Consider the following 23,322-nt stretch of genomic DNA (forward strand, 5'->3'; position numbering starts at 1 on the left):
TAAAAAACAATTTCCAAAACACAAATTAAAAAAAAATAAATTTTGTTTACCTAAAAATATTTAATAAAATTTATTTTAAAGTATAATTTGGTGAAGTGTATATAAGATTTGGCACAGCCGAATATAGCTCTCTTACTTGTTTTTCTATGCCACTGTGCTTCGTAGCTTTATTTTCCATTTTTTCATGCCGTTTTAAAAAACAAAAATTTCGAAATTTTGCTAAAACTTATTTTTTTTGGCAAAAAAAATTTTATTTTTTGTAGAACCGCTCGAAAGAAGTGGTGTCTATTATTTAGAGCTTCCATATAACAGATTCATTCCAAATATCAAAATTCTCTAGTTGTCTTTTATGTTTTCTTTTTGCACCAGCCTTCTGAAAATGGTGTTTGAAAATTGTTTCTTTTAAAGTTAAAATCGGTATAGCGGCAGATACGGCACTGTAATAGTCTACATACATACACAGGGAGCCAAAACTAGGGTAATATCAGATAGACGGCCACATAGATGGTCCACGTCGTATTTTCCTTTCGTTGCAGTCCACCAAACAAGAAATCCATTAATCTGTATTGAAGCTATTATTAAGTTATACATCTAATTAAACAGCCATTTTCTACTGAACATCTTGTATCTTTTTAAAGACCCTTTCTATATATAGGAAAGCTGTCATTGTATATTTTTTGAAATCAAGTGATCTCTCAATGTTAATTACAACCTCAAACAGAGCTGTTTTCGTTAAATGACTGCTTAGGTAGTCTTCGGTTTTCAAAAGGAAATGTTATAGGATTTCGGGACGCGAAATCCCGGGAATTCCGCAAAATTTTCAATACCGAAATCCCGGAAAATTGTGCGAGAATTCCTGAGAATTATTTGCCTTAAGAATTATTTATTTTTTGCGAATTAACAGAATTATTTGGAATATAACGAAGGAAGAACAAAATCTAATTGATATTGAAGCCATTCCAATACAAATGACAAATGGTGACAGGTTTGTATATAACCAAAATTAGAAATCGAGTCAGTTTATCTCTTTATATTAAATTTTTATTGGATTTTTTTATTTGTATCCAATTACATTTTAAAACCATAGACATTTTTTTGTTTTTTAACGAAGTCTACATTCATAAAATTAAATAATTTGTTCTAGGCGGGAATTCCGGGGATCCCGTGAAATTTCAAAATTAATCCCGATTTCCCGGGAAATGAAAATGTGCGGGAAAAGAAAAACTATAGTTGGAAGTCTCTTGACTTCTACTGCCATAACATCTAATCTTCTTCAAACAAACGAAACGTAGAGAGACAGAGTTTATATCCTTTTCGGTACTGGCGTGCAGCCTACTGGACATTTGTCAAACGCCTGCAGACCTGATTTCAACTAGCAGGCCACACTAATAAATTTTGAATTAATTTTGTGATCAGTTGTTCGTAGACCACGTTTTCTTGAGCACTTAACAATTTCAATTACTTTTTTTAAAGTTGTGAAGTATATACATAAACTTAAAGAAGTATATAATTTTATTGTTAACAATTCAATAATCAAATGTTCATTAAATTTATTGTTAGGCGATACTGAAGATATTGCAGATGATGGAACAAAACTGTTTGACTTTTGAAGAGGAAATACCAGAAGAATTAATGGAAGAGTCACCACCACCGAAGTTTTGCCTCAAGCTCAAGTGAAGGGGCTAAAATGACCTTCCATGTTTCCACGCATTGCAAATGATCGGTAGTGCTTCATGGAGTTCCACTCCAAATCAATAAATGTTCATCCAGGAGTATAATTATTTTCTTCAATTTAAAATTTCTAAATAAATAAGTTGTTTTATTTCATTTGGTTACGAATATCCAGCTGGCTGTACGTACAATATCTCAGAATCCTTTCGACCTTTATGTCCTCGAACAAATTTTTTATTCTATTGTTTCATTCAGAAGCATAACAAAATATTGACGACTTCCGACGATTTGTTTTTCCTTGGGACTAAGGAGGATATATTTCGCAGAGGCAGGATAAGATGTACTCTAAAAATATAAGCATGATTCAATGGTTTATATGTTATTTAAACCATTGTGATATTTTATTTTCATTGATTCGTAGAGTCATAAAAATAGAAGAAAGAATATCCGGAGATGCCCCTGAAGATTCCGATCTTTACAAAGATCTGTCCAGAACCTAACTGAGTCTTTGGTATTCTCATATATTCACAGAAATTCTGCTTTAAATGGCGCCAATTTCTATTCCCTAGGGCAACGCCATATTAAAGAAAGCCATATTAAAACCAAAACCAAAGAACCAATCATATAGGAACTTTAGGTAGGATCACATGATTGCCGCAATGCAACAATTTAATAAAATTTGTATTGTGCTGAATTGGGGCCCAATAAAGAAATTGTTCCAATCAAATTCTCTGCAGTCACATGATTGCCTCATTTTATATAAATTTGATTTGATGGCAATAATTGTCACATTCCAGTCACACGATTGTTCTAGTTTACGGCAACTCAGAGAAACAGTTGTTGTGCTAGATGTTAAATTTTGTTTTGTTTACATAAATGTAAAAAAAATCTATTTGTGAACATATTATTTGTTAAATAAAAAAAAAAATTGCGTCGGCCTTAATTATCGTATAAAAAATTAATAAAGAAATGTTAAAAGATGTATGTGGGTCAGAGAGTGGCTCACAAAAAGAATATTTCATTTACAAAAATGAATATTGGTGCTAATTGTCTTCTTTAATTGCCGCACTAGAACACAATAAATATTGGTGTATTTTTAACTTTTTTATTGGTGCATGTTGCCTATCAAGCATTCACATGATTGCCGCACCAGGGTTGCATTTGATTGGGCCAAATAAGCACAATATTGCTGTGGTTTGACATATGAGACAATAAGTTGTGAAATCACACGATTGACGTATAAAATAGACCAATAACTGGTGCATTGCGGCAATCGTGTGATCCTACCTTTTTACTGAAATATCCAATACATACTCGATTTTAATATTTTTTTTCTATAATTTAAGATTATTTTTAGTAAAAAAATAAATTATGGCAGTTACGGTTTTATTTTTCAGAAATTCTTAAAATATTTCCAAATTACTTAAAAATGTTGTAATTTTAAGTTAAAACAAAATTATTTGAAAGTTGTTGCTAACTCTGAAACAAATAATTTGTATTTAGAAGGGTAGAAAGAAACAGCAACTTTTAAATTTTAAAAACGGAAGTACAAATTATGAAAAATTAAAAAAAAAATACAACACATGTAGCTAAAAACTAAAGTTTAAACACATGTAGATAAATACGCTTAGATAAAATCTTAAGTAAATAAATAAACCATAAATATAGACAAAAACTGTTTCTAGTTTTTTTTTCTTACAATTTGACACCTTAAAACGTTTTAATGAGGGTTCAAGTAGGAGAGTTAGTTGTTTTGTTTGAGAATTGAGAAGAATTTTGTGTTAATATTTGAATACAAATAAACCTAATAATGTTGTCATAAGAACATTGCAAAATAAGTTATATTGAGTTTGTTGTTTTTAGTAGATTGAAAAAGAGAAACATCATAATGTTTGAGAATTTGATAAAACTGAATGCTTGAAACAAATCTTAACTTAGTTTAACTCTAAACGCGCTACTAGAAACATCTAACAAAAAAAAAAAACGTTAATTGAAATCCCGGTTAAATAATTAACAACAAAAGCTACACTCCCAAATTTGTTTTATTTTGAAAATACACTCATGTACGAATATACTGCGACAACAATAATGGCAAAACAAAAATTTAAATTAATTCAATTTGCACTCATCTTTAGTGTTTTTGTGATCAACACTAAAGCTTTTGCTTACGAAGGTGTGTGTGAGAAAGAGAGAAAAAGAGTGTGATATGTGATTTAAGAATAATTTAAATAAATAAACAATATTTCGTTAAATTCTAACAAGCAATTTTAAAATAATGATGACTAGTTGTGTTTTTTTTTTTTGTTCACATAATTTTAAAGTTTTATAATACATTTTCTAATTATAGCTCCTTCAAGTTGCTATAATCCAAATGGTCGTAGCGGTCTGTGTGTCTCCATCTACGAGTGTCAATCACTTTTAAATGCTTTACAAACTCATGAACAAGCTGCTTTCGCTTTTGCCCGTAAATCTGAGTGCCCGCCAAATGGTCAAGGTCGCCGACCGTACGTTTGTTGCACTTCTGACACCGGTTTTACCACACGCACCAATTTAAACGGTCACCGTATTATTTTCCCTAAAGATGCCGACTATGAAGATGATCAAACATCAAGTACTGTGGTGACTACAGCGAGATCACCCAGAGACAAGGAAAATATTCAAAAGCCCGGTGCATCTTTGTTCCCAAAACCTCCCGAGTGTGGTCCCATTACAATTGGCAACAAAATCTATGGCGGTGAGGAAACAGAACTGGGAGAGTTTCCCTGGTTGGCAAATTTGGAGTATAAAAAGTGTAAGTATATGTTTATTAAGAGAGTGATACTACTCACAATTGAAATGTAAAGTTTTCTTGAAATTAAAAGTATGGTTGATGAAGAGGGAGAAGAAGAGGTACTTGTTTAAATAATTTATAATTGCATGAACTTTCTGTGTAATTTAATGTGTATAAAATTTATATTTACCTTAGCTAATTAATTTTAAATAGCAATTTAATGGTTTATTTTCAAAGTGACTTAAATCCATTTTTTCCAAAAAAAAGAAATATTTATTTATTGTTTAGCAAAAAAATAATATGTACCCTTCACCAAATTATACTTCAAAATACAAATTTTAAATATTTTTAGGTAAACAAAATTTATCTTTTTTGTTCCCAAAGTTGTTTTTTAATTTTTTGGAAAATTTTTTTTTTCGAATTGTTGATTCTAAATTTTTTTTGGTGAAAAAAAAATTCGGGTTAACAAATATTTTTTCCGATTTTGACCCATTGTAGGTCCAACTTGATATGGTCTTATATACGTCGTTGCAAAGGTCTTTGAAATATCTATCATTAAATATTCATATTGTATATATCAATGACTCAATAATCCAGATATAGGTCAAAGGTTGTCCTGATTTTTTCCTCATATCTCAGCCATTTGTGGACCGATTTTGCTGATTTTAAATAGGAAACTTCTCGAAAGCAGGTCTGACAGAATTATTGAAGATTTAGATTCCGAAGATATCTGGGGTCTTCAGAAAATTGATTTCAACAGATAGATAGACAGACAGACGCTTAATCGACACCGCTATCTATGAGGATCCAGAATATATACACTTTATAGGGTCGGAAAATTATATTGTGGAAATTACAAACGGACTGACAAACTTATAATTAATAGACTCGTCTTTAAGCTTGTCTTGATTTTCCTCATTCAACCATTGGCTTTTAGAATTTCGTGTGGTATCTTAGAATTTGTTTATTAAAATGGTATGATCGATTAAAGTGAACTACAACCAAAACATAGCTTATGACACTTTCAAAATAAAGAATTCAGTTAATCAGTGTAATAAAAACAGTATGTCTTGGGGTGTTAATAACATGTAGAAAAATACTTTAAAATATGTGGTTTTTGTTAAGATGAATCAATTAATAATTTCAACAATTAAATTAAAAACAATTTTAAGAATTAATTAATGAAATATGTGTTAAAGTATTTCAGACTTGTTGTTTTCAAAATTGATTATAAAATTATTTGAAAATCGTTTTTAAAATTGGTGAGTTACAGTTGTATAAGTTTCAAGAAACGAATATTTTTTTTAACAAATTTTCATTTTCTTCACACTACAAATTGATCGTGAAGCAGTAAAATATTTTGATCTTATTTTGGTGAGAAATCTTTCGAAAGTAGCTTCCCAAATCATGTAAGTAATTAAAAATCGATTAAAAAATTAATGAATTATGCTAATTTTTATGATAGCATGTTTTTCAATTTTTTCCGCTTTTTCATAAAAATGTTTGCGTGTTCTTTATTTTTATAAAAACAAAGCTGAATTTAAACTACCTTAACTCAGCCATTTTTAAACGATTTTTAACAAATTATTTTCTGTTTAAAAGATGAAACTCATATTTATCAAACAAAAGAAACAATTTTAAAATTAGTTTCTAATGAACATATTTATGATGTTTTGAAGTTGTAACTATCGACCGCAACAAACCAGAATTGCTACATGAGAACCCTTGCATATTGTTTTTCATTCACTTTAGAATCACTGTGCAATGTTTAAATGAAAACCATTTACTTTAACTTTAGCTGGCATAACATTTTGTATTCTCAGTTTTGCTTATAGATGATATTAAAACGTTTAAACATCGTTAAAATTTATAATTATTACAAAACAATATATTTAATAACAATTGGGGTATTCACATGGTCTGCTATTAGTCATATTGTCATTATGTCCTAATATATTATAATAGTTGTTGTTGTGTTTTAAACAAAAAAAATGTATTATTTTATGACAAAACAATAAACCAATTCACAAGGTCTTTTATTATGTCATAATGTCCTAATATTTCACAATTGTTTTGATTGCTTTTCAAGCAAAAAAGTCCTAAAATAATACTACTTACTCTGTATGCTATGTTTATTGTGTCATCGTAACCAACTAGCAGAGACCTGCGCCGAGTCGGTTAAGCTGAGCCGCCGAGTCGTGATATATTAGGACATTATGACTTTGTGAATTGACCAATAGTTCAAATAGTCTGATTAGTTTAGAACTCTTTTGTTTGAAACACTACAACAATATTTTTAAACTATCATCATATATTATGACATTATGACAATATGACCAAATAGTAGATCGTGTGAATACCCCAAATATATTTATTTAAATAAAATAAAATAAACTATGGAGTACATAAATCATTTTGTAATAACAATTGAATTGTAAATTAAATTTAATTTAAAAAATTAATAAATCTCAAATATAAATAATAGTTTGCGTGAAACAGGATTTGAATGAAAGTTATTTAAAAAATAATAAAATAACTGTTAAAAAGTAACACCATAAGTCGCATAAATTTTATTCATATTAAATAATACCGGATTCGAATGACGAATTGATATACTTATATCAGCACAAATAGCTTGAGATAGATACTAGGCTCCTCTTCAGACAAACATATACAAACAAAATACAAGCAAGAAAGTATAATCGGTCAATCTCGATATGATACCCTACTCCGAGAAGATGATTATAAACAGTTTTCGTTTAAAATTCATATGGGAGCTATGATTAATTATGGACCAATCGCCATAAATATTTAAAAATAAAATTATTTGTGATATTCAGTTTCCTTTAGACTGGCATGAAATGAAGATCGAAAACTAATTTTAAACCGGCATTCAAGCCTTGAATGAATTATATCTTCCGCAAAGTGTACCCTTCAAACACGCTAAATGTAGCAAAATTTAGGGATTAGATCAATTGTTGACCGGCATAACATTTATATTTCCTATATGGAAATCCAATTGATGTTCTATAAACAAAATCGTAATTGTTTAAAATTTATATATAGCCAAGATCATGAGCGCTTAGTTGGAAATCATGTTTCAACATGTACGTCTGCATAATTGTGAGAGATTAAAACATCTCAAATTTATAATTTTTTTCAACACTAATTCGCAAGAACTAAAAAAATATCTTTTTATACCCTTCACCTTCGTGAGAAGGGTAATTTCTACATTTTTCATTTCCGACCCTATAATGTATATATATTCTGGATCCTTATTTATAGCGGAGTCGATTAAGCCATGTCCGTCTGTCTGTCTGTTGAAATCAATTTTCTGAAGACCCCAGATATCTTCGGGATCCAAATCTTCAATAATTCTGTCAGATATGCTTTCGAGAAGTTTGCTATTTAAAATCAGCAAAATCGGTCCAAAAAACCGGGACAACCTCGATTTTGACCTATTTTTGATCTATATCTGGATTACTAAGTAATTAATATAGACAATATGGATATCTAATGATAGATATTTCAAAGTCCATTGCAACGATGTAGATAAGGTTATAGTAAGTTGTACCTACAATGGGTCAAAATCTGGAAAAATATTTTTTAACCCGAATTTTTTTTCATCAAAAAATTTTGGAAAAAACTTTTTTTAAAAAAAATTAAAAAAAAATTAAATTTTGTTTACCTAAAAATATTTAAACAAATTAATTTTAAAGTATAATTTGGTGAAGGGTATATAAGATTCGACACAGCCGAATATAGCTCTCTTACTTGTTTTTTGTCAGTTTTATTTTATGGTATTGAATGGGATAAAATTAAAATAAATATAAATTTAAAAATTTTTAAAGAACTCTACATATGTATGTGTATGTTGAAATTTAAAAATGTACCAACATATGTATGTACATTTTTGTTAATAAAACATGTTAAGAGTTAGGTACTTTTTCACTAGCACATGTTTAGAGTTAGGTACTGCTGTCAAAGAGTCGGAATTACTATCTGACAATAAATAAAGGTGATCGGGTTTTCAACTGGATAAACATATTTTTCTACTAAGCTAACATTCTAACATAAACTTAATAAAGGTTAATTATATATTTACTTATTTGCATTTTTCCTTACAGCCAATGGAGACATGGTATCCGTCTGTGCGGGCAATATAATAAACCAAAGATATCTGCTAACAGCAGCTCACTGTGTCAAGGGTGAAATTGAAGTTAAAATTGGAAAATTGTAAGTATTTCGGATTGATGTATCAACGTTTGTTGATACCGCTATTCATAGAATAAATACATAGAACGAAAGATGAGAGAGAAATGTCATTAATCAAAATTACTCTCTTTTACACATATGGGTGATACAATAACAAAATACGCAGGAATAATTTATCTTGAATTAATTTTTTGACAACAGACTCAGGTCTATCTATGCTCTTTTTATATCCACCATCAAACAAGATTGAGTTTGTCATTAAGTTTGTAACACATACATATATATTTTGGAACCTTATAAGATTCTAAGACGATCTAGCTATGACCCTCCAAACGAAATGTGCTAGCGTGCTGAAATTGTACACAAATACTCCCTGTTGATAACGTTTGTTTGATATTGAAAATGGGCAATATCAGTTAATTCAACTAGAATCATTCAAATGTTCCCCCGGAAATTAGTTCTAAGTTATCTTAAAAAGGTCCCTCTCAGAAAATGACTTGAACATTTTTAATCTATCTATCTATATAAATATAAATAAAAATCAAATGTTATTCGTTGGTAATTGCTTCAGTAGAGACCGATTTAGACAAAATTTTTTTAAAATGTTGTTCATAGCCCATCTTAGGTTTTGACGGAATGAAAAATTGACCACGCTCACTTTTACGCCCACTTTTTTCGATTTATCTAAAATCGGAAAACGGCTACATCGATTTGGCTAATTTTTTGTTTAAATGATCATAGTAAGCCAATTTAAGTTTTTACTGAAAGAAAAATTGACCACGCCAATACATTGTCCGCAAAAGTTTTTACATAAATAAAAATGGTCCACGTCCACTAATACGCCCACTTACTAAATACATCTGCAAAATACATCGGTCTGTGATCAATCAATTACAATTCGATTACTTACTTATATAAAAACTCACAATAGCTTCATTCGATAATAACTTTTCCAATTAGCGTTTAATTTTTTATATAAAAATTTAAAATATCTAAATTCGCTAATAATTTGGCCAATAGGCGTTGAATCAAGAATAGGAGCTCCATCTGTGATCACTCATATTTCTGACCAAAAATCGATTTTTTATATAAAAACACAAAATATCTAAATTCGCTAATAACTTGGCCAATAAGCGTTTAATCAATAAAAGGAGCTTGATCTGTGATCACTTATATTTCTGACAAAAAAAAACGATTTTTTATATAAAAACTCACAATATCTAAAATCGCTAATAACTTGACCAATAAGCGTTTAATCAAGACAAGGAGCTCGATCTGGGATCACTCATATTTCTGACCAAAAATCGATTTTTTACATAAAAACACAAAATATCTAAATTCGCTAATAACTTGGCCAAAAAGCGTTTAATCAATAAAAGGAGCTTGATCTGTGATCACTTATATTTCTGACAAAAAAAAATCGATTTTTTATATAAAAACTCACAATATCTAAAATCGCTAATAACTTGGCCAATAAGCGTTTAATCAAGAAAATGAGCTAGATTACTAATTTTTCAGACCAAAATTCGATTACTTATATAAAAACTCAAAATATGTACATTGATTTACATCTAATCTGTTGTTGCAAGACTTAGGTTTTTCACAACAAACTTAGGTTCTTTGGCTCTCAGTAGCGCTTCTATGTATATTTTATTCTATGTCCTATATGAATAAAAATACGTTTTTTTTCTTTGCAACTATTTTTACCCTTTTCAAATCGCTTCTCACAAATCGAACATAAGCATTTTTTTAACTTGAACAGGACAACGTCTGTTGGGTCAGCTAGTTCTCTTATAATAATTAATATCATGATGACAAGTCTTGTGATGATCGGTTCATAGTTGACCCTACTCCCCATATAACCCCTATATCAGAAAAATAGTTTATTGTCACATATTGATGACATTATAAACAAAATGTCATATCTGGAATGTCATAAACTTTATGAATTGTTCAAGTAAATTTAATCGCAAAACCGCAAAGTATAACAAGTAGGCCGACTCTTTGTTTGTTTTATAAATTTGTTTTCTAGAAAACGATATGATAGCGAAAACGATATTACTTTATGGGAGCGATTATGATATAATTTTTTATTATTGTAAACGATATTATCATAATATCATTTTTTGCAAATATTTTTATTCTAAGAAAATAAATAAATAAACCACAAGCATTATGAAAAAGCTACATGCAATAGGAAAAAAAATGAGATATCGATCATAAAAATCGATTGATCTTTTCGAATTAATTCACAATTAAGTGAATTCGCTTATTTTCAGAAAATTGAACGTGCGTACATGCGTGTACATTTACATGTGTTTTGTTAAAATTTTAGTATGTAAATTTAAAATAAATTTATGATCGATATCTAGTTTTATTGCTATTATATTTTGGTTTGTGATAAAGTGATAAACCTAAACAATTTCTGTCGTTTTCGATTTTTCATGATATTTTTAAAACCAAAAAAATTGCTATTTTCACGTTAAAAATATATTTTTTGCTACAATTTGTTATTATAACTCCGAAACTACTCAGCCGATTAAAACGAAATATATATGTGAAAATTTGTACATAGTATGGGAAAAATAATATGGAAGGAGGATTATTAACTAATCAATTGTATGTATAACAAACAAAAAAATAAAATTTTGTGAAAATGAGCGAATTCACTTAATTGTGAATAAATTCGGAAAGAATCAATCGATTTTATCTCATTTTGATCATTGATATCTCATTTTGTTGCCATTATATGTGGGTTTGTGATAAAGTAATAAACCTGAACCATTTCTGCCGTTTTCGATTTTTTATGAGTTTTTTAGAACAAAATAAAATTGCTATTTTCACATAAAAAATATATTTTTTGCTTCAATTTGTTATAACTCCAAAACTACTGAGCCGATTAAAACGCAATATGCCTATAAACAGATTGGATATTATGTAAATTTGAACTGTCCAAGTTTATTTCAGTAATATCGGACTATCCCTTTTTGAGTTATCATAAATTATGTGAAGAAACATCTAGAAAAATTCGCAATTTTAAAAAACTAATTTAAAAAAAAACTTCACCATAGAATTTAAAATTTGTACCATATTTGTACTACTGGAACCACAATACATCAAAATTGTGTAGTGGTTTAAAAACCCTCTTAAAATTTTTTGATTTTGTTGCCCTGTGTTATTAAAGTTATTTAAATATTTAGTAATTGACCTGTGTGTAATATTTTAAACTTTCAAATATTTGCAACAAAACATGCCAAATGGTCACTGAAAAAAAGTACGTGAAAAAATAATTAAAACTTTTCAAAAAAATATCAAAATATATGTTTGTCGCCACAATATTTCAAAAGCCATTAAACAATATAAATAAGACTTGAACATTGAAAGAAAACCTGGATCAGGAAGAAAAACAGGTCTAATAGATATTGAAAAGGCAAAAGAAGTCGAAATACTCTTTCGAAGAGCACCGAACACTTCTATCAGAAGAGCAGCTCGTAAAGTTCTGATTCTATTGTGAGCAGAGCCAAAGCTAATGCTGGATTGAAGTCATATAAAGTTCAGAAATGCGTTAAAGACTTAGAAGATCGAAAAGAACGATCGAAAAAATTGGGGTCAAATTTTATGAAAAACAAATAAGAAAGTATTATAATATTTATACTTTGTAATTATAATACCCTTCTTATTATAATATCCTTCTTATTATAATACCCTCATTTAAAATTTCTGTAATTTATTTTCGTGAATAATTTTCGGAATCTAATTTTGTATAAATATTTTTTATTTTCAGAGTATCATTGCGTGTGGGTGATCACAACTCACAAACTCCGGTCGATTGCAATAATTTTGGATGTTTAGATGCCTTTCAGCGCATGGGAGTGGAAAAGATTATCGTACATTCTGATTATGGTTCCTACAATGGTTATCACAATTACAATGATATTGCTCTAATAAGAGCTGATCGAAATATGGAATATTCAAATTCAGTGGCACCAATATGTCTACCAAATGTTGTACCACAAATGCCACAATTAAGAACCGGCTTGAAACTATCAGTGGCTGGTTGGGGTCATACGGGAACAAGTAAATAACTAATTTTTCTTAATTCAGTTACATAAACTAAAATTTTATTTTTATTTTACTTTTAGCCAGATACAGTGCCGAAAAGCGCAAAGTGGAATTGCCCTATGTGGAAAATAATGAATGTAGCATTAAGGTGGCACCCGAACAACTGTGTGCCGGTGGTGAATATAAAAAAGACAGTTGCACTGGTGATTCAGGTGGGGGTTTGGTACGTTTGGCCGGTGACTTCTGGGTTGTGGAGGGTATTGTATCGTATGGTCGAGGTTGCGGTTTAGAGCGACCAGGAGTTTATACCCGCATTAGCAGTTATATTTCATGGATACAAGCCCATGTTCAGCCATAATCTATTACCTTTTTTATAAATTTTATTTCTACGTTAGTGTTTTTATTAACCTATATAATTACTGTGATATGTTTAATTTATATTTATGTATATGTAAATTTAAAATAAATTTAATTTTGTGCAAAAAGTTTCTAATACGTTTGCGGTTTAAAAATGGTGACGTTTGTATTTAGCAAGTATTTAGTTGTTTATTATGTATTTAAATAATTATTTAAACAAATAAACTCCATTAATTTAATTTTAAATGCGTCTGTAAAACGTCAAAGGATTTTGTGACAAAAAACCATAAATCAAATTTAATTGGTTCAATAATTTGATGAAATTAATTGTGAATTACACTTTCTGAGTCTAATTGTATTACAAATAAGAAATATATTTATATTAATGTATATTATAAAGAAGTCGAATTTGATCATGTTTATAAGTGTATCAACTAGGGTATTCAATCGGTTAATCGAATAATTCAAAATTTCAAATTTTAAAATAACAAATATACCGATTAATTTGTGTTTTTTTTTTGCTCTTTAATATATTTGTTTTATATTTATATTTCCATTTTAATTCAAATAAAATTGCCAAAGTAAAATTACATATTTTTTCTGACATATGGGCAATTCCATATCATCGTAAGTGATATTTATACTCCTATAGAGTGGAATAGATTTTGCAAAAATAAGAGTATCTGAAAAATAATTTGGTCTTTATGTTCCTTTCAGAGGGTACTATATTTTAAAATAATAAAAAGTTCTTTCGAAATATTGTTGTCCAAAATATTAAGCGAAATAAGGGTATATCGTACGTGACATAAAACGGAACTCATTTTGAGCTACATGTAGAAATATGCGAAAATATTCGATAGGCTTTATGTTTTCTTTTAATTTCTTACACTAAACGAAATATTTCTCTAACTAAAAAAATTAATAGAAAATATAGATTCGGTTTCAATAAACAATTAGACAATAGCAAAAAAAAACAAGTAAGAAAGTATGGTCGGTCAAGCCCGACCATATAATACCCTACACTAAGTAAAAGAGCAAAAACATTTTTCTTTTAAAATTTCAATAATTTATATTTCTGAGTGATTTTCGGAAGTGGGCCTTATATGGGGGCTATGACCAATTATGGACCGATCACCATGAAATTAGGTCGTGTGATTTGTGTCTATATGAAAGTTTACTATGTTGAATTTTGTGAGTATACCAACATTTTTAAGCGATTTATGCACGTTAAAGTGATTTTCGAAATCGGGTCTATATGGGAGCTATGACTAATTATGGACCGATCGTAACAAAATTTGGTGACATGAATTTTGTATTATAAAACTTATTTGGAGCGCAGTTTGTGGAGATACATTTATAAATTAAACATTTATGACCGATAAAGTCCAATTTCGGAAGGACATTTGTATGAGGGCTAGGTGAAATAATGGACCGATTTCAGCCAGTTTCAATCCTTGGGCTGAAAAAATAATATGTACCAAATTTGATCGAAATATCTTCAAAATTGCGACCTGTACTCTGCGCACAAGGTTTACATGGACAGCCAGCCAGCCGACCAGACGGACGGACGGACATCGTTTAATCGACTCAGAAAGTGATTCTAAGTCGATCGGTATAATTTAAGGTGTTAGACTAATATTTTTGGGCGTTACAAACATCTGCACAAACGCATTATACCCTCCCCACTATGGTGGTGTAGGGTATAACAATCAGAGTCAAATTCATTTCATACTACAAGCTAATTGGGAGCCTAAAAAATTAAAGGGTTTTTGTGTTTTCAGTCGTGGTAGCGATTCCCATTTAGGGTTCCACATATACACTCTCAATCAGATGATTAGAACCACTGGAATTTCTGTTTTTAGTAGGCCATATCTTTTTAAATATTGTTTTGACAACTAAAATTTCGCTACCATCAGCAAGGCCACTTTCTTAAGATTACAAAAATAACAAAAACATCATTAAAGTTTTATGCAACAGTAATTTAAAAATTCTTTTGCCTTTCATATAATTAGAACCACTTTGAACTTTTAAATTTTTTGCAAGTAGTCTTCATTGATTCTTGCATTTAACTGTTTTTAGAAGAAAAATATTACTTTCTAATAAACATTAGTGAAAAATATGCAAGAAAAGTATTCTGATCAAAGCGGAAAGGGCCAAAATCGATGTTTGCCGTTCGCAAGGATATTCCTTTCGGGCCATGGGATACTTAAAAGATATTGAAAGTTATGGAAAGAATTACAAAGGGAGGATTCCAATCGCTTTAACTCCAACAGAAAAGAAAAAAATCTTGAGGATTGCATCAAACTCGTCTCTTTCAGCACCAAAAATCAGGTCTCAAGCCGGTAGCCAGGCAAGTATATCAACGGTAAAAAGAGGCATTGCAAGCTGCGAATACCTGATATTAAAAAAACTGAAGAAAAAACCTCCGCTAAATAATGTACGCAAAGAAAATCGACTACAATTAGCTAGAGAGCATATGACATGGGGCATTAAAATTAGAGAACATGTTAATGATTGTGATTTTTAGTGACGAAAATAAATTTATTATTAATGAGCCATATGGCTAAAATTATTATTTTCAAGATACGAGAAAATAGGAGATATTTTTAAATCGTCATCACAGCAGAGAGGCTGGGGTTATAGTCGGCGGTGCTATAACGTATTACGTTACAATTGATTTAGAATTTCAAAGTACAAAAATTACTGGAGAAACCTACAAGACTCTGTTTCAATCAGCTTTCCCTAAATTAAAAAGGTATTTTTGGACCGATTCCATGGATTCTGCAACAAAATAATGCACTTATTCATAATGCCAGAGTTGTAAAAGAATTTATTTCAAACCAAAATGTTAATTTTCTTAATTGTCCACCATATTCTCCTGACCTAAACATAATTGAAAATGTTTGGGGTTGGTTTTCGCGCAAAGTTTATGAAGGAGGAAGACAATTCGACGATAAGGACTCATTAATTCAAGCCATAAAAGACTCCTGGAATCAAATTTTTTGAAGTCACTCTATGATTCAATAAAAAACCGTTTATTTGAAGTTATTTTAAACAATTGATGTAGCACCCACTATTAAAATGTCTAAAATATTATCGATAAACTTAATATTAATGTTTCTTATTATTAAATTATAAAATAGTGCATTTTTAATTAAAATTAATTTAATGGTTCTAATTATATGAACGGAAAAAATTTAAGTTTATTTTGTATTTTTTTGGAAAAGGTCTTTTAAACTACTGTTGCCTTAAACTTTAATTGTGTTTTTGTTATTTTTGTAATCTTAAGTGTCCTTTCCGATGGTAGTGAAATTTTAGTTGTCCACAAAATATTTAAAAAGTCATGGCCTACAAAAAACAGAAATTTCAGTGGTTCAATTCATCTGATCGAAAGTGTACCTGTAAAAGCATTTAGTTTTTATACCCTCCATCAACAAAAGTGGTGAATGGTGGATATATAAGATTGTCATTTCGTGTGTAACATTGAGAATCAAATATTATTGATCCTTATAAGATTATTAGTCGATTGAGCCTGTGATTTCCGCCTGTTTGTATATGAATATTCTACTGTAGTTTCCATAATTCTCATTATATTTAGGTGCAGGATATTTAAGATTCGGCACAACCGAATATAGTACTCTAACATGTTTTTTTTTCTTTCTATCAAACAGTGTAACAAATTTCTTTTATTAGCGTGTAAATTTCGATCATAAAATATTCACGTTTATTATTGAGTTTTATTATTTAAAATATATTTAAATAATATATGCATTTTGCTAATAAGTTATTGTCTAAAGATACATTCAACAGGTTTTATCGCCTAATGCGACTGTTGACTTCTATCATTTAATTAATTTTTATAACCACCATCAAAAAAAATGGAGTGGGGGGGGTGTTATATTGATTTTGTCATTCCGTTTATAGCACATCAAAATATATATGTTGTGGATCCCATACGATTCTAAGATGATCTAGATATGTCCGCCTGTCTAAAATTTCCACAAATACTCTCATTGATAAGGTTTGTTTAGTATTGACGATGATCTCACCTAGCCCCCATACAAATATGCCCCCAGTTTACTGTTTGATAATTCATAAATATGTTGATTATATCGCAATCCTTAAAATTGAGAAGGAGATTAAAAACATTTTTGAAACTTCAACTTAATCATGAAATTTTGAATAGCAGTATCTATACAAAATTCTGCATAATAAGTTTCATGCTACTTTTGATTCTACTGGCATGATCTCCATGATTAAACTGTTTGTGGAAAATTTTGGTTTTCTAGAATTCCTCCAAAAGCGTCCAGTGTATTCCGAAAAAGTCATGGTTTTGTGTGGATTTTGGGCTGGAGACGTCATCGTTCCATATTTCTTTGCCAGGCTATCACCGTGAACGACGAGCCCTATAGGTCGATATGGACACCAACAAAACGAAAAAAATTTAATCAATAAAACGTTAAAAGAGTTTTATTATGAAATAATTCTGAATTTGATAAATCAGCTCATAAACAGTAGTATTAGATTTTATGCCAGCCATTACTAAACTACTTATATGTAATGCAGGTGTTATGATGTATTCATTGAAAAGTAAGCTGTTCAGTAATTGCAAGTCATTACCAAGTTTTTGCTGTGTCAGTTACTACAAGACCGATTTTGACCGATTGTTGACATTTCTGATCAACAAAAAATATTTGGTTTGATTGTTTTGGAGAATTTAATTCCCCTTCGTCCTACCCTCGAAGCCTTATCGTGGCCTCGATCTTACATAGCTAGATCGTCTTAGAATTGTATAAGGACCCAGAATATATATACTTTTCGGATTTACCAATACTTCGATATACAGTGTTTGACAAAACATTGGAAAATTTTCCAAATATTCCATATGTAGCCCAAAATTTCAAATATTTTTTTAAAATAAAATTTTTTTTTTAGTATTTTACTTGTATAGTTTTATTTATATAAATTAACTAAAAAACAAACAACATAATTAATTATATTCTGAAAAAAGGGAACAAAATTAAAAATATTTACTATTTCGCTACTGACAAAACAATGGAAACTTTTAAACTTCTGCAAGAATGAAGTGTAAAACGAAAATAATATTTAAAAGAACGATGTAAAAAGCATCCTGTTTACAGTTATTTTATTTTATTTTATTTTATTTTATTTTATTTTTAAATTCTGGTAATTTTTCACAATTTCGCATAATTGATTTTTTTCAAAATTAACGAAAATGGCTAAAGTTAAGATTTGTGAAGACTTAAAAAATAAAATAATTAACGATTTTAAAGCTGGTTTAAAACAAAAAGTATCTGTGACAAATATTCAATAAATAAATCAGCAGTTTCAAAAATTATAAAGAAATTTCGTGAGACCGGTTCTGTAAAAACTCAACATTTAGGTGGAAGACCTCGTAAGACTACTCCTAGACAAGATAATATAATAGCGAGAGAGTTCAAGAAATTCCCAAAAATAACTCCTCGAGAGGTTGTTAATAGCCTAAAATTAGAAATAAGTACCCGAACAGTTAGTCGCAGGGCAAATGAGGCTGGTCTTGGTTGCTATCGTCCTGTGAAAAAACCACTCATTTCTAAAAAGAACCGTTCTGCTCGTCTACAATTTGCCAGGGATCATTTAAACTGGTCGATACAGAAATGGAATACTGTCCTCTTTTCTGACGAATCCAAAGACAATTTAAGAGGCAGTGATGGGAGAATATTAAGATTAGATCCAAAGTACACAAATAAGACTGTAAAGTTTGGCGGTGGCAATACTGTGGTATGGGGATGTTTTTTAGGGCAAGGTATGGGCCCAATTCATATTATAAAAGATACCATGACAGGTATATGATACAGAACCATATTAAACGATGTTATGTATCCATACGCTGAGGAAAATATGCCCCTAGTTTGGAGATTCCAACACGACAACGACCCGAAACACACCTCTAGGGTTGTAACAGAGTGGTTACAATCCAACGAGGTAAGTGTTTTGAAGTGGCCTGCCCAATCGCCAGATCTCAATCCCATAGAAAATCTATGGAAAATTGTAGATCGTAAAGTAAGGACCCAAAATTACACCAGAAAGGAAGATTTATCGGAGGCGGTTATAAGGGAATGGCAAAATATTTCAAAGGAGACCATTGACTCTTTAATTGGTTCAATCACGCTGAGAAAAAATGTAATTGGGCATGGTTACTGTAACCATTTAAATAGTGTTACAAGATTTTTAACAATATTATATTCACAGTAACCATTTACATGATTGTGGTAACCATAATATGGTTAATATATGATTCACATGATTGTATCAACCATATATATGGTTACAGTAAACAAATATATGTTTGTGGCAACCATATTTATGATGAATAATTTTATCATAATATGTTGTTCTCAGATTATGATAAGCCTTAAGCTGAGAGCATCATAATATGATAAGTCCTTCATCATATGAATGGTTGTCACAAACATATATTTGTTTAATGTAACTATATATATGGTTGATACAATCATGTGAATCGTAAATTAACCATATTATGGTTACCACAATCATGTAAATGGTTACTGTGACTATAATATATTTAAAAAAAACTTGTAACAATATTGAAATGGTTACAGTAACCATGCCCAACTATATTTTTTCTCTGCGTGATGCTTCGTCGATGTGTATCAGTTATAAAAAATAAGGGATATCCAACAAAATATTAAGTTATTGCAAAGTTTAGACTATATTTGTTTAAATAATACCTAGTTTCCATTGTTTTGTCAGTGCCGTAATAAAGAAATCTTTTAATTTTGTTTTTTAATTTGTAGAATTAAATTAATTATGTCCTTTGTTTTTTGTTAATAAAAGTATACAAATAAAATACTACAAAACTGTTAAACATTTTTAAAAAATTATTTCAGAATGAAATGTTTGGAAAAGTTTCCATTGTTTTGTCAACCACTGTATTACAAATTGAATGACAAAATCAATATACCCTCATCTTTTTGGTGGTGGGTATACAAATTTAAAAACATTTGGATGTTAGTTATCTTACATTTTGATCCAACATTATCTGTCAACAGACAGTTGGACCGACATAGGTATATTGTCTTAGTATTTTACACGGATCCAGAATAAATTCACTTTTTAGGTCTACAGGTTGAATCGTACAAGTTTTGGATCAAAATATATGAACAACTTTGTTCGCACTTACAACTATAGATATTTAATTCCCGATAACATTTAAATGCATTAAGCTAGCAATGTAAAATTTACAACAGACATTTTCTAGTAAAATAGAATAAAAATTAACCAAATCGAGCTTTTATATAAAATGCAATTTTGTGCCCGTATGAAATTCGAATCTAATTTAGAAAATGCTTTAGGGTTTTTTTTTGTGCACTAGTCCATTTTCGTTTCCCTTTAGAATCATTGAGACTAATAAAACTGAGGCATTTGTGGAAATTATAATGAAGTTGTAGTGGCTCTTCGTTTTACACTCTCGCATGCTGTAGATATACACTAGGGTATTCAATTAATCGGGTTTCTGGTTTAATCGGTTAATCGAGCAAATAATTAATCGGGGTATAGATTTAATCGGTTAATAATCGGTTAATTTTAAATTATTCGATTAACCGAATAATTTATATTTAAATGTTAAACTGAAACTAAATCACGAATTTTGTGTACTTATTGAAGTATTTTATTAATAAAAAGAACAAAAATATAAAAAATAAATAAAACATAACAATTCAACCAATAATTTTCTTTAGTTTTAATAACTTGGAATAGCGACTTGGAAAAAACTCTCACGCTGATTGTAGATGTTGGATAAATCGAAGTAAGACAAAATAAAGAATTTGTCAGTTATTTTTTTTAGTTTTTTCTAAGCATATAAAATCCTCAATTATACCATTGGAGTTCTTTTTAGATTTTAAATACTTTTAATAATTTCGATAAGTTGTGATAAAAACTCGTTTCAGTAGTGTCTCCAGTTTCGTCTATTATTATGTTCACATCCGACAATTACATGTAAATTAAATATATCAGTTATTATAATATTTACTAAACATATTTCTTGAATGTTCGAAAAAATATGTAATTTTACATTGACATTTGTATTTGAATTAAAATGGAAAATTAAAAACAAAAAAATTATGTTAAAGTGCAAAAAAATAAATTTCGGTTAATCGGTTAACCGACACCAATTAATCGGTTTATTCGTTATTTGAAAATCGGCAATTTTGAATTATTCGAACAGTTAACCGACCAAAATTAATCGGTTAACCGATTAACGGTTAACCGATTGAATACCCTAATATACACCCAAACCTAATTCCACTAGATAGATTTGGGAATAGATGAACTGAATTTCCCATTGGTAATTCTATATTTCTGTAGTTTGTAATTCTAAATTTTGAAGGCGTGACAAAAACCAAATATTTCAATTGGCATTCTTTCCTTATAGAATAAGTGATCTAATTTGAAAACCTAATTAATTATGTTGTTTCTAAGGCATTGTCTTAGAAATCTGCTCAAAAAGTTCTAAATTGAAAAGCAATTAATCATAAGTTTTTGGGAAAAACAATTATACAATTAAGTCCGTAACTAATAAATGATAAAATGGAAATAAATTAAAAATAAAATTATAATAATAGAAATTCATGCATAAATCAATAAATAGTAACAACAATTTATTGTTCTAATAATAAATATCCGCAAAAATATAACAATCAAAACATGAACCAGCATGCATGTGGGTAAAGATGAAAGGTACATACGTTTAGTTACAGTGGAGTGGCTGGCGGTGACGTATTTTTAAAATTTAGATAACTATTTGTAAACAATAGAAAGTAAAGCTCCGCTTTGGAAATAAATTAGAATTTTAATACAATAATAAAATAAAGCAACAATGTATTATTATGCCAGTTAAGGAAATGTGTGCGCAAACAAGAATTTATGGTTTCTACATATTGTTTTCTTAACAACAATACAAATATTTAAATAAATTCTACTTTAATTCTTATGAATTTCTCATAAAACCCAGGTGTATGACTAAGATTCAAGTTTACGCGGAGACAGCAGCATCATGTGTAACAAAATGCTTCAAGCGCCGAGGTATTCCCCAATTAACTGAACGATGACTGACCAAGTTTACTACATACTATCTAGCATGAAATTCGAAACTTGAACAGCAGCAAAACTCATTAAAGCGGAAAGTTTTGTTCTGTGAAAAAATTAACCAAAAATAATAAAAAAAATATTGATAAAAGAGTTACTAATTTCAAATTTATTATTTGATTTTGGTTTTTTTTCCAAATTTCATAATTTGTATGAAGATTATTTCAAAAGAAACCTAAAACGTCATTGATTTGTGCGATCAACTTGTGTTTTGATTGAACAATAGAAACCTTAAAGTTCGCTGAACTTTCGTAAACCGCATACACGGAAAATTTATTGTTAAAAAACGGTTGGTTGGTGTAAACTGGTACGAAAATGACCCTGAATTAGTATGACATATTTTTCAAATACATTCATTCCTCAGCTACACAATAAATTTAATTGGTAGTCAGTTAGCTAGACATACTAGTTTAAATAGATTCTAAAACATTAAATCATAATTTTTTGGTTTTTTTTTGATAATCTAAATGTATTGAAAGGGAATTTGAATAAATCGTTTAGCACACAGCAAGAAAAAAAACAAAAGGCCGTTTCACATACTCAGCACAGATTTTATTGGCTTTTAATTTATCTTATTATACAGTAGTGTTAAATAGATACAAATACTCGAGTAATAAAATGTTGGTACATAATAAAATTCTTATTGCTTTTATCATGTAAATTCATAAGTTGTATTGTTACTTTTTAATTACTTACAATACAATACAAAATAACATGCATAAATAAATAAATAACTTGAATATTTCAATTCATAAGAATTTATTTATGGTATTTGTCTACTCGTACATACATAAGTAGCTAGTTACACATTTACCCATATTTAAATACAAGTAATTTCAGTTTCATTTGAACATGTAAATTATCTGTCAACCGGTTTCTTGAAGACTACGCACGTCTGTTTAGACCATATGGCAGAGAAGTAGTTAGAGATCAGACAAGGTCGATTATATGATGCCTTAGAACAAATCAAGGAGACCCTATATAGTGTCAAAGAGACAGTTTTTGAGGACAGAGTTAATTACAGGAATACATATTCTCATGCTTTGTTACAGATATTAGTTAGTGGTGTTACGTTG

At 29.5% G+C, this 23,322-nt stretch overlaps 1 protein-coding gene across 1 annotated transcript; it reads left to right on the forward strand.

Moving 5' to 3' along the window:
- Positions 1-3,637: 3,637 nt before the first annotated feature.
- Positions 3,638-13,132, forward strand: LOC135956480 (serine protease 7-like). Its single transcript, XM_065507034.1, has 5 exons — positions 3,638-3,844; positions 4,019-4,462; positions 8,569-8,677; positions 12,441-12,733; positions 12,799-13,132. Exons 1-5 carry the CDS (start codon positions 3,733-3,735, stop codon positions 13,074-13,076), a joined length of 1,236 nt encoding a protein of 411 aa, XP_065363106.1. The 5' UTR covers positions 3,638-3,732; the 3' UTR covers positions 13,077-13,132.
- The last annotated feature ends 10,190 nt before the right edge of the window (positions 13,133-23,322 follow it).

This window comes from Calliphora vicina, chromosome 1 (assembly GCF_958450345.1).
Source record: "Calliphora vicina chromosome 1, idCalVici1.1, whole genome shotgun sequence".
NCBI classification, from domain to species: domain Eukaryota; kingdom Metazoa; phylum Arthropoda; class Insecta; order Diptera; family Calliphoridae; genus Calliphora; species Calliphora vicina.

What these genes read in the sequence shown, in the direction of transcription:
- LOC135956480 (XM_065507034.1), top strand. Translation starts at nt 3,733, where the DNA reads ATGTACGAATATACTGCGACAACAATAATGGCAAAACAAAAATTTAAA. An exon ending in GAAGTTAAAATTGGAAAATT is followed by an intron (nt 8,678 to 12,440) that starts GTAAGTATTTCG and finishes TTTTATTTTCAG; the next exon opens with AGTATCATTGCGTGTGGGTG. An exon ending in TTGGGGTCATACGGGAACAA is followed by an intron (nt 12,734 to 12,798) that starts GTAAATAACTAA and finishes TTTTACTTTTAG; the next exon opens with CCAGATACAGTGCCGAAAAG.